A 13,535-nucleotide genomic window follows, 5' to 3' on the forward strand; every position below is an offset into this window, starting at 1 on the left:
GTATGTATTATTCTCTATGTAATAAGTTCATTATGGACCTGTGGAAATCTCAGATGTGGGATCAGGTACCTAAGATGAATAAGTATCCCCCTTGACAGAACACAAGAATATGGTCAATAAAAAAAATAATGTTTGAATTTCCCTTAAGTAGTTTAAAATCAAGGTCACGGTGTCAAAAATCAAAATTCATTCAAGAAAGGTCTTGTCACAGGTTATATAAACGTATTATATAAGCCCTATCGCTAATGTTTAAAGAGATTTGACCAAGGTTAATTATTTTGTTACAGACGGACAGAATTACAGACTGACAGAAGAATAAGATTTAATGTCCCCTATCATTCAAAAGGCGGGGGAAGAATTAAACTTCTACGATCTTTGTAGCCGTACATATTTTATTTATCTGTTTGTTCTGTTTCACTTATATAAGTTAAGAAATTCCACAGAAACATGTTTCTTTAAGATTTCAGTTAGTTTGGTAAAATTGTAAGATGAAAAAAATCTCCTAAAATAGTATTTGTATTGATCTCATATGACAATCAAAAAAAGCTAAGCACTAATGGTCAATCTATCTTTTGAAAAAATGAGTGGAAAGAACATCTTGTAAGAATATCTAAACAATTATTTTTCTTTTTTTAAATCAGAAATTGTATATATCCACGTTTGTCTTAATCTCAAACAAATAATGAAGCTTGAAACCATTGCTTTATTTCCATCAAAACATTTTAATTTACATTAAGAAGCACTTGACAAAAACAGCAAGCGTCTGAGAAGAGCAAAGAATTAAAAGAGGACAAAACAGTTTTATGTGCCATTTTCGTAGATATTAGTGGTCTTGTGTTCAAATTCTTATTCGGGAAGGCAATTCAATTCTTGAGGAGTCTAGAAGGCATTTTTTTGCCGAAAAAACAAAAGATTTTTGAACTTCTTAAAATTTCTTCATGACAGACACATAATAATCACACAATTTTCACAACAATATTCGCCTGATATGTTGACTTGGTTCATTTTCCAAACTTGAATAAAAAAAACATTTTAAAAGAATAAACAAGTCCAGGACGTCATAAAATCTGTCAAAATCCAGTATAAGAAGGGTCATACTCAAAAATAGGTCTAAAACAATCCGAACTTGGTTTAAGAAATGTAACGGACACGTGTTAACTTAAAGATAATATTTAAGTCAAATCAGTAGACTAAATCATTTAAAACATATTTTGCTTTTCTTCCGATCATCGATGGCGTTATTTATTGAACAGGCCTCTTTATTAACAACACTTTGATACACATATTGAAAAAAAAAATATTATGCGTGGCATCCTGCACGACTTTGTCGTCATTTTCTTCTAAGCACCAAGATTTTGAACGGCCCACGTACATGTATATCTCTAAGATACTTAAGAGTGAAATGGTCTACAAAATGGAATTTTACTAGCAGAAGATGGAACACATTTACCCCCCCCCCCCCCAAAAAAAAAAAACAAAACAAAAAAAACAAAAAAGAAACAGGTCACTAACGTACATCAAAATTACAAAATGATGAACATATAAAAATACGTAAAATATCTTGATAGAAATGTGCAACGAATTTATTTTATCATCCAAATCTATTTAAAGTTATAGTTTCAGACATGGAACAATTTTTCTCTATATTAAATAAAGCAAAAATCAGGGTAAAAATAGAGATATTGCGTTCATACAAAGTTAATTTAACACATGTTGTATATAAACACTATTGATTTGTTCTCGTGATTATATTTTTCCCCATGATATTTAACTTATACATTTTTCTTTGAAAAAGTCAGTTACAAATGTAGATTAGGAATATTGAATTACACCTTTACTCTTGAATAAATTAATAGTTCCTAGATCTGTTATTGATTGAAGAAATAATACATTTCTTGTCTCCTGTTCATTTTATTGGTTGTAGTATATACTTGTGTCACTGCCTTGAATATGATCATAAACAGCGTTAATCACCAACCGATATTCATCCTAAAAAGAAAATAAACAATTCGAATGTTCAGTTGTCCAATTAAATTGCAAAACTAAAATTAAAATTCCGGATCTATTAACGCTTTAGATGATCTAATATCGAAGAATCTGATATTTAATGTGGCCTTTATAAACCACATCTGTCTTAATTATTTAATTTAAAAAAAATGACCCGTGTCATAAGATTTAAAAAAAATTATATTTGGTTCTAAAAAACGCACGAGGTTGGAACAGAACTCCGGTCTTCTGACTTGAAGTTGTCTGACAGCAGTGCAGATATCCACACAGTTGTCCATGTTGATCTGTTGTATCACGTTATGAACAGCACAGAAAACTCCACATAATGCTGCACCATCACTAAATACGAATATATATTATATGATATTTCAACAAGGATTGTCCGATGGCGTTTTTCAACAACAACAGTTTGAAAAAAGAACAACATTTTGCATCAATAAAACATTAAAGAAAAGAATTGCAAATTCAAAAAATAAAATCTGAATTTATACATCTGATATATTCTGTTTCATAATTGAACTTAAGATGTAAGCTTATATTTTTAATTTAAATGGATAACAAATATAAGTAACCCAAAAAAAAGAAATTCACCTGCTGACAATTGTAATAGGATTTTCTGTCTCAATGGCTAAAGTGCTAGATACAAGACTCCGAAGTGGAGATGTGTCACGAGAAGTCCCGGATGTTTCAATACTTACTTTTGGTTCTATTATTGTCACAGGGTGAGCCTCCTCTTCATTCTTAAGAAATCAATTTGTAATTTGTCCTTTTATTTTCTTTCCGAAATCCTATTAATCCTACTTTAAAGAATGTTTAATTAAATTTGAATTGCAACATATCTAAAAATTATTTTTATGCTGAAAACATAAAAATTCAAGCTTTATGATAAACGTGAAGACTTTAATTTTTCTATCGTCAACTTCCCTAACGTATGCAGCAATAAACCTTTATAATCTGTATACAGAGTTCTTTTTTTATATCCCAGTTGATTCGAAGCACAAGAGCATGCATTAGGTATGAACAATTTCAAAAACGAGGTAAATTATTGATAAGAATTTCAACCATCTCGTTTGAAGTCATCATTAAGTACATGTATGTTATATTGTCAATACAATTACCTTATCAGAAAATTCAATTTATCATTGAGTCAAATTAGCTGACTTATATTTTTCATACTTATTATTTCATTATTTATACACTGAATTGCCGACAGATTTTTCCCTTTTTTCCCGACCATGACAAGGAGCATTCGGCGGTTGTGACCAGTCGGCATGGGGTACTCATTCCTCCATGGCACCTGATCCCACCTCTGATGCTTTGGAGGTTCGTGTTTGCTCTTCTCTTATTTTGTATTGTTATAAGGAGATGTTGAATACTGTTCGGTATCTCCCTATGTTTCATGTGTGATTAGAACAAGCGTAACACTACTTTTCTTGCTTACATTTTTCTCGAGAATGTGCACAGTAGTGCTTATGAAGTCATTTGCAGATCTACTTTGAAAATGGACAGTAAAAGGGAGCACTGTTTTGGAAGATGAGGGACTTGGTAACCATGCTTTACTCTGAAATTAAAAATGAAACATTGCATAATGAAGACTTGAATCTTAAGTGCGTAAATGCCCCCAAATCAGCATGATCGTGTTTTGATTTATGAACTTTATAAATAAGATACCTAACTTATAAATGAACTAACAAATTTCTTAAGACCATCCACGATGCATCTTGTTTATTATTCATTGTAAATTATCACACTTTCAGATATCAGTAGAAAATTAAAAACACAAGGAATAATTCTTTCATATTATGTTTAAGAAAGAGTATTACATACCGAATCAATCTTGTTCTGAGGATCCATACAAACGACAATGTCAGATTCATGATCATTGAGCAGACGCAGGAAATCAACAGCGTCCTCTTCCGTTGGATACTGCGTCACTATAAACGCTCTTTTGTTGGTGTATGACTACACAAAAAGAACAAAAAAGAAAAAGAATTACATAGAAATATTTTTTATGTAAAAAAAAAACGACAAAAGAAAGACTTGCTTAATATAGTTATCTCTTTCATTAATGAATCAAAAGCAACCGTCAACACATAATGGTTAAATTATAGGTAAACTTTACTAGTCATGCAAAAGTCTGTAATTTGTTAGCAAACAAAAATAGAATTTTACAAGTACCTATATTGATAAATGTTAAGTGAAAGGTTTAATACTTACTGAAACAGTTATTGCATTGATGAAGTTTCCTCTTTTAGGGACTACAGATGATAAATGAACGCTGTATTTATCCACTAAATAATGTAGAAAAAGAAATTGCACATTATTTCAATTATACATTAACAGAAAACAAACAATGATCCTTAAACATTGAAGGTCACCGTGGTGTCTTTATTCTTTCTTTATGTGACAACTTCCTATTTCCTATTTTGAACATATCGTGTAATTCAATAATTGAATTGTTTACCGTATTTTAAGAAAAAAATTGAATTAATATCTTATGGAATAGGATAGACATTCATAGTTTCAATCTATATTTTCAATGCTGCAAAAATATTTTTATTCGTAAGTGTTACTTTCTATGGACAAGATGTAAATAAACTTTTGGGGATTAAACTTGTGAGCAAACAGAAGATTTAACAAAGGATTTCGTAATTTATTTATGGAGACTAATATTGTTGTGTATGGATGTGCATGAAAAATATCGACCATGGCTTCCAAAGAGAAAAAAAATGATTTATTACAGTATACGACTGTCTTAGCCTCATCATATTTCGTACAATGCAAGATGGACCAAGAATCATTGGAGGTCACATATATATATATATATATTTTTGGAAAAAGTTTTAGTCCTCGTGACTGATGAAAAAAAAACATCTTAGTCCATAAAATACACACAAAAAAGATTCTCTAAAACATAATGCAAAATCTAAAATTTCAATATTAAATTATACTGTAGCCTGGATCCTGATGCAACAAAAAGGACAATTTTGAATAAAGCAGGAATCAAACGATTCATCATTTTTGTTCTTCTTCTTTAATATAAACGATGTATTTTTTTAAGCGACAAAACTATTCTTTCAAATCATGAAAGATAATGAAAGAAAAGCATTTTGATAGTTACAACTTAGGTATTCAGGAAACTTCAAAGTGTTTCCCTCACCAAAATGTATTATATCTTTATGAAATAGAAAATTTAAAATATTATTGGTTTTCTACATATAAACAGAAATACTAATTTATAAGTTGGCTTTTTTCAAAAAGTCATAGCTCTGAAGTTTATATATGAAGAATGAGAATAAAATCAAATTATAGCTTACGTGGCAAAAAACCGTTAGAATACATGTCTCCACAACCTTCTCTGGCGAGCTTGAAGTCGTTATCGGTGTAAACAGGTCGTATCTTCATTAAAAGCTGGATAGAAAACCAAATGGGAAAAACAAACGTGCAAAAGGAAACGATAGTTATGAAAAACCAAATGCATTTGCGATAGCGATTTGGATTAAAATCAATAAGAAGGCCAATGAGCTGACAAATATTGTAAAAATGTTAATTTGCAGTTAACCTATATATTTGAAAATTCCTCAAATTTATATACTAAACAAATTTAAATAAATACGATTTATGTTATCACATTGACAGTTATTCTTTAAATTTAAAAGCGATGTTTTTGCTTTACCTCATCTGACATATTTTTCCATCGCTTGTTTATTTCAAATTAATTTTTTTTTCATCATGAACTTCTTTATAGCTATGAAAAGCTTTGCTTACAATACTTTTTTTTCTTTTGCATTTCAAACTTATTTTATCATATTGTATACCTGAAATTCTAGACGCAGTAAACTCTGATTTGCCGGTTTGTCTATTGTCCTGTTCTTTGTTTTTGTAGTAAATTCACCAATGGTATTGAATTTAACTGGCGATTTGTAAATTTCATTCAAAGCAAGGAATATGGTCATATATTGCTCCTGGAACAAGATATAATGTATCATGTAAAAAAAAAAAAAACAAAAAAAAATACAAAAACAAGACAAAACTTCTTTGGTTTATGCTCTTTCTTGGGGCTTACATGTACTAGTAACTTATCTACAGTTTCAAAATAACAGCTTTAAATGTAATCAAATTAGAAAAGTTTATGAATTTTTTTAGCAGAATATTCTTAGATGAAGGGGGTAGTTGTAGCCTACAATATTCTTTTCCTCCGCTTTTTTTTTATTTAAGTGCTACAATTTAAACGGAAAAGCCATAATTAAGTAGTTTTGTTCTATTATGAATGGAAAAAAAAATACTTACATATGTTTGAACCATATTCATCCTATTTTCTCTCATCTTCTTTACATATTCGGAAACGTTGACTTTTCCCGTCCTTCTCCCTATCTCATTCAGAACGTCTATTGCTATGTATGTCCCTGTCCTACCTATACCCGCACTTAAGGCAAGAAAATGAACAGAAAAGTATAATAATTGTAGAATTGGAATATGCATTAACAAGAGGCCCAGGGGCCACAGCGCTCACCTGAGCACATCGGGCTTGAATTTATCCCCCCCCCCCCTCCAGGCGTTCATCATTTGAACAAATTAGAATCTACACTACCTGAGGATGATTCCATATAAATATCACTAATCATAGCTTTGAAGTACTTGAAAAGAAGATTTTAAAAGTTTCCCTATATATCCCTATGTAAAACTTGGGTCGGCCATTTTGGCCCCATCCTAGCCCCGGGGGTCATGATTTGAACAAACTTGAATCTACACTACCTGAGGATGATTCCACATGAGTTTCATCTTTCCTGGCCCAGTGGTTCTCGAGAAGAAGATTTTTAAAGATTTTTCTAATATATTCCTATGTAAAACAAGGGTCGGCCATTTTGGCCCCACCCTTGCCCCGGGGGTCATGATTTGAACAAACTTGAATCTACACTACCTGAGGATGATTCCACATGAGTTTCATCTTTCCTGGCCCAGTGGTTCTCGAGAAGAAGATTTTTAAAGATTTTTCTAATATATTCCTAAGTAAAACTTGGGTCGGCCATTTTGGCCCCACCCTTGCCCCAGGGGTCATAATTTGAACAAACTTGCATCTACACTACCTGAGGATGATTCCACATGAGTTTCATCTTTCCTGGCCCAGTGGTTCTCGAGAAGAAGATTTTTAAAGATTTGTCCTATATATTCCTATGTAAAACAAGGGTCGGCCATTTTGGCCCCACCCTTGCCCCGGGGGTCATGATTTGAACAAACTTGAATCTACACTACCTGAGGATGATTCCACATGAGTTTCATCTTTCCTGGCCCAGTGGTTCTCGAGAAGAAGATTTTTAAAGATTTTTCTAATATATTCCTAAGTAAAACTCTGGTCGGCCATTTTGGCCCCACCCTTGCCCCAGGGGTCATAATTTGAACAAACTTGCATCTACACTACCTGAGGATGATTCCACATGAGTTTCATCTTTCCTGGCCCAGTGGTTCTCGAGAAGAAGATTTTTAAAGATTTTTCCTATATATTCCTATGTAAAACTTGGGTCGGCCATTTTGGCCCCACCCTTGCCCCGGGGGTCATGATATGAACAAACTTGAATCTACACTACCTGAGGATGTTTCCACATGAGTTTCATCTTTCCTGGCCCAGCAGTTCTGGAGAAGAAGATTTTTTAAAAATACCATTAATTTTTAACAAATTCATGTTTATCTCCTCTTGGAAAAGGGCGCGGCCCTTCATTTGAACAAACTTGAATTCCCTTCACCCAAGAATACTCTGTGCCAAGTTTGGTTGAAATTGGCCCAGTGGTTCTTGAGAAGAAGATGAAAATGTGAAAAGTTTACAACGACGACAACAACAACGACAACGACAACGACGACAGACGACGGACACATTTTGATCAGAAAAGCTCACTTGAGCCTTCGGCTCAGGTGAGCTAAAAACACACTGCGTCAAAATTAGCAATTTGTTTTTGAATCCATTTTTTTCAGTTTGGTGAAAGATTGAAAATTAAAGGAAAAACATGAAATAAGTCAGTTCTAAACATAAAAGTACCAATTATGATGAATTGTTAGATGGTAAAAAATATATTTCCAAAACAGTCCATTATTCAGTTTAAAAATCTACCTGCAGTGTACGACTGTTGGAGAATCTCTCTGATTGGTCCCTACTTTCCTCACGTGGTAAAGGAAGATAACAAGACAGAGAGGCTCAGGAGTTCCGTGGTCTGGCCAGGCAGTATAATGGTATTGTGTCACCGTACGTGACATTTTTGTCTGTTGTTTTTCAAAATAAATGTATGTTTAAATTGGTATACATATACAGCATTTTATGTATTCTTCATAATTTTTTAGGGTTTGAGCCCAAATTGAATGACATATGGATTTAGGTGAGATAGCAGTGCAGTTCTATTTAAGAAAACAGAAATCATTCGATAAGACAATTCGATATTTCCATTTTCATTGAATCCAAATTTATTATCCTACCGTCATTTTATTCATCTCTGTAAGTATTTAATAGTTCAGATTCTGTGGTTTTCTTAAATCGCAATTTTAGCAATCAGGTAAATGGGTCATGGTGAGTCAAAAAAAAAACACTAAAAATAATTTCGAGCGAGGATGCTTCTCTGGAAATGATTAGGGAGGCAAGTAGGTTAAATAAATTTTGTTATGGCTTATCATATCTTCATATCACGAATGATTTTAAGTAAAACATAAACCATTTGATCATAGGATATAAAACATTATAAATCAATGAATAATTCATTTGATTCTAGTGCCTGGATTTCGTGATGTTAAAGCCCATTCAAGTATCAAATCTATATGCAAAGATCTAGGCAGTGGTAACAAACAGCATATAACCTCACATCCACTTAACTGAAGTTCGTCCTCAAGTCACCAGGGGGTTCAAGTTATTAGGAATCTTTTGTAAATAATAGTTCAATCACAATTTTTTAATGGTTAACCTTTAACTCTGTAATATCTAGTTCTGCTGAAACTAGATATATTTCAAGACTGCAATGACTTGGGGCCTTATGTGCCAGCGGGCACGAAGAGGACAGGTGAGGTGAGGTGAGCAATGACTTGTAACTTACCTTCCCATGGGTAACGTTCAATTTGCGAACATCATAGAATGCGTACTCTTTTTCTTCTATCGTTTTCACAGACACAATTCCGTAGCTTATGTGCTGGTTTGGATCAGGCCAATACTTAGTGCATTTGGTCTAGAAAGATTAAAATGATAATAATGGTACTAATATGTCTGCGTAAATATGAATTAAATCCCATGTATTTTTGAATGCTAGTCTAATAACATAAAACATCTTTCAATGAACATATCAATTCATTGAAATATTAATCGATAAAATTCATTTAAACTTGAGATTCAATGTACCTTATTTCCTTCCCTAAGGTTGGTCAACATTACAATTGTCGTCACTTGTTCCTGCCAAACCATTGTCCAGAAATCAGTCACTGTGTTCTTTTTCGGTCCTACAATTATGAAGTGGAAATTTATCTATAAATTATTGACGATGAAATGTGAAACCTACACATGGCGTTGATATTCCGGTTTCTAATAACGCCTTTTGATTATTTAAAAGAAAATACATACGTATTTTATTCATCCTCGAAAAAAAAAAGATATGTCTTTAATATTTTAATCGCATATTTAATTAAAAAAAAAAACTATTATCTCCTTTATGATTAGTATAATTAATGATGTACCTTGGGCGGCAACATACTGCTTTTCATGCTCCGCACCCTTAGAAAACAATTAACATTTGTATTTGTTTTTTACTGCATCGAACACCACACAATTGAAAGAATAAAAATTAAAATATATTAAGACAAAATGTTAGCAATTCCATGTCTAAAATAATGTAAAATGAAGGACTGATATCTCTTTTCACAGCCTAATTTCACTCATTTTTTTAAAGTTCTGTTTTTAAATAGATTATCTGTATGTGTTTGCGATATGTTGCTATATGTTTATTAATCTGTTAATTTTGTTTGGTTATTTCTTTGTGACTTACATGTATGTAATGTTAGGGGTTTTAGAAAAGTATGTATTTACCTCTATCTAATTTGCGTTTATGTAGTCGGATCCTGATTCATTGTGAAGAATTACCCTAGTATGGTCGTCTAGATACAAATAGACAGATAGTTATTTGAATTGACTTATTGTTTCCAAACAGTTCACCTTCAGTAGAATTAAACAGGTCGAGACCACTACCTTATATGGAAGCCAATTTTTAACGCGTGACAATGTCTTCTTTACACCTGTTGTCCAATCAAGTGAATTAGTCCTAAAGCATGACAGTCTACTACGTGTACAGTCAACTACTAAGATTTAATGGTTAGACGTGGTTTTCGTCGGTTTACTGCACAAAATTTACCTCGTCACCGGAATAACTGTAGAGCTTCTTTGTCACTTTATAAGACCGAAATTGGAAGATTATATTCTACAGACATTTCTCCATGCTCACATTTAATATTGGAGTTGTTTTAGATGATTAATAGTTGCTTCTAATACCGTAGAAACACTTTGACGTTTGCATTTACATAAAACTCTTTCTGATAATATTGAGGAGTTAAATAATAGTTGCACACCTTCTTCTGCTGACTAAAACCAAGGCCCCATGAACTATCTGCTAAAACTATGTTCACGTATATTATGTGGAGAAAAACGCAGTGTTTTATCGACACAATAGCACCTATGTCTCTTTGAACAATGTTTATATGCCGATGTTTAATAGGTTGATATAAGCCTTCCTAGCGCAAGTTTTGTAAATGTGAGGATAGAAATGAAAGATTATACATCATTTCAAATATTTCTTTCACAAATCTCAAAAAAAAAAAGAATTGGAAATAAGTTTCCAAGGAACAATTCAAGTTTCCTTTTATTTTCAACACAGCTGGGTATTAGTAATAGCCCACAATGCATTGCGGTTCATTCAGCAGAAGGTAAAGTAAACAGATAGCTAATTTACATGCAAATTTATGCTGACGTCAGAAAATCTAGTGGTCTCGACCTGTTAAATAAGCTTTGAAAACAAATTACTTGGCTGCAATGGTAAATAGTTACCACAAATGAAACATATGTATTGTGAACAAGCATTGGTGTAAGTAATGTTGTAGAAAAAAAAGGTAAATAATGATTGAAACTTACAAGGAAATGTAGTCCTATATCTATTTTTAACCATATTTTCTTCTTTCTTCCCAGCGTCACATTTGTATTTTTCTCCGTATGGTAAAGTCTTATAAAAAAACATATTGATTAGGATTTTCATTTTTATGCATATATTATTGAGGAAGATGACAAAATATTAAAATGTTTTTATGAACTGAAAAAAATAAAAATGTTTTGATGCAATTACATTTCTATTGATTGATTGATTGTTCACTGTTTGTTATGTACAATAATGCATTAAAAAATATAACCGCTAAAGAGGCCGAGTCTAATTCGAGAGCGCGTGACTTTGCGCTGTTTTTTATCCAATTAGTCGTACGTGCAACAATACACCTTTTCCAGGTAATTTAACATTATATTACATTATTTGTTACGTCTTTCGGTCTTTAAATATGCTTTTTCGGTCTTTTAATATGCTTTCACGACAATAATAAGGAATGAACATTCAAGGACTCTAACATGACCAGTTTTCCGGTTCTGTAAACAATGCATGGCGCTTACCACATTCACACATCAAGGCCGCTTCTACTACGATCAAAGCTTGAGAGAAAAAATTGGCTGTTCGTGACAAATTGCAGGAGAAACATAATGGAGTCTTCATAAGCACAGTATGATTACAGTAGAATGTTAATGATCGCAGAGCTCTACGCTCTAACCGCGCTTATTCTAAACGAGCAAACATAGGTGGATTGTGGCGAACAAGAATCGGAGTATAGTCGTTAAAAGAGCATAGCACTTAATGCACCGTAATTTAAACATCGTCGATAGATCTTTTTCATCCTGGTCATAGCGCAGTAAAAGCATGGAAAATTATCAAGTACGCTCACACAACGCTCCAACTACGTTCTTACACGTATTACCTTCCCATTCAGATCAGTCTACGTTTCTAGCGATCTTACAAAGACCTATAATGACCACACGCAAATCATAGCACGATTTTTCTGGCAGCAGTTTTTTTTTTATAGCTCTGATATTTGACCAATCATCATGTCAACTACATGTAAAGGTTTACACTGGATTTACGATCTTTTGAAGTTGTAACTTTGAATGAACTTTTCAGTTAAAAATTGCTCGATTTAGACGCCGATCGGTTAAGAGAAAAAATATATATATAGCTTTATCATGCTATTCATTAAAAATGTTTACCGCATACTCTCTCTGAAAGCCATCATCTTTATTCTTTCTTTTTTCAGCTATATACGCCACTAACTGATCAAGAGGTACATCCCGAATTGCTTTTTCATTTGCATAAAAATCTCCATAAGAATTTTCCGAATGTATTTGCTCATCAGCATCTTCTTCAGCTTCATCGCCCTTCTTCTGAGTATTATGTGAATTTTGCCTTTGTGTTTTTATGCGTCTGCTTTTCTGATCAAGTGCTGGCGCGGGTTTTGAGTCAATACGTGAGAAATTCGTTTCCAGCACTTCAATTTTAGCTGAAATCATGATCACAACAAATGTTATTATTCTTGAAAGAGTTGACTGTAAAAGGCAGACATAAAAAGCAATTATCACTAACAATGATTGGGATTCTCTGTGTCTTCATTGGATCCGTTGTTCTTCTGTAAACTTCGCCTCCTACAAACCCAGACAAAACAAAACAAACAAAAAAAAAACAAAAAAACCAACATAAATTAAGAAAACTTGCAATCTTTCACTGCATGTTAAAAATCAACAAAAAGACAAAAAATCAAAAGAAAAATATCATTATTTTTTAAAAGTAACCGTTTAAAGGTAAGCACGGCTATAACAATAACAACACATGCAATGGCAACTCCTGAACTTGCACCAACAATTGCTCCAATGTTATCACCAACGCTTTTTTCAGGCGATGTTTTCTGTAATAAAGATATGCATAAACAAATTTGTAAAAAGTATTTTTTTTTATTTTTGAACTATATAAAATATTAAGAGTTCAAAAGGAATCGGGCATAAATATATATAAAAGAAAAACAATTATTTCATATATGTTGACAATTTTTTTACAATAGCAGACTGTCTTCTAATTCGTCTAAGGAAAAGATAGAATTACATTCGGAAAGACTGCGCTACCTTCATCTCACGACAGATTCCGTCACTTGGTTCACATGTATTATTAAGGCAAACACTGCTGCAGTTCTCCAGACAGTCAAGGCCATAGGTCCCAGGGCTACACACTGATAGATAAGGAATATTGTAATTTTCGTAATGTAACAGTAACATACTAAAAAATATTAACCTCCGCTCCATAGGAATCACACAAACTATTTTTCCCAAAGAGAATTTATACGATGTAACAATATATGTACCTGTGAAACAAAGCATGTCTTTGTATTCCGACATGCATCCATTTGAGCATGTGCCGTTGATATGATGACATTTT

The 13,535-nt window shown here is 32.7% G+C and overlaps 1 protein-coding gene across 2 annotated transcripts in view; it reads right to left on the reverse strand.

Moving 5' to 3' along the window:
• Positions 1–1,780: 1,780 nt before the first annotated feature.
• Positions 1,781–13,535, reverse strand: part of LOC134236036 (receptor-type tyrosine-protein phosphatase alpha-like) — an 88,797-nt gene continuing 77,042 nt past the window's right edge. Inside the window, exons 24-26 of one of the 2 annotated variants that reach the window (XM_062718216.1) lie at positions 2,599–2,747; positions 2,211–2,346; positions 1,781–1,989 (exon numbers count right to left, since the gene is read on the reverse strand). In XM_062718216.1, coding sequence (XP_062574200.1) covers positions 1,912–1,989; positions 2,211–2,346; positions 2,599–2,747 — 363 coding nt within the window. In that variant the 3' untranslated portion in view covers positions 1,781–1,911. The remainder of the gene's footprint in view (positions 1,990–2,210; positions 2,347–2,598; positions 2,748–13,535) is intronic. The other variant, XM_062718215.1, reaches the window with a different exon arrangement.

This window comes from Saccostrea cucullata, unplaced genomic scaffold (genome assembly GCF_032062105.1).
Source record: "Saccostrea cucullata isolate Sc308-1 unplaced genomic scaffold, CSIRO_AGI_Scuc_v1 ctg1483, whole genome shotgun sequence".
Classification (NCBI taxonomy): Eukaryota; Metazoa; Mollusca; class Bivalvia; order Ostreida; family Ostreidae; genus Saccostrea; species Saccostrea cuccullata.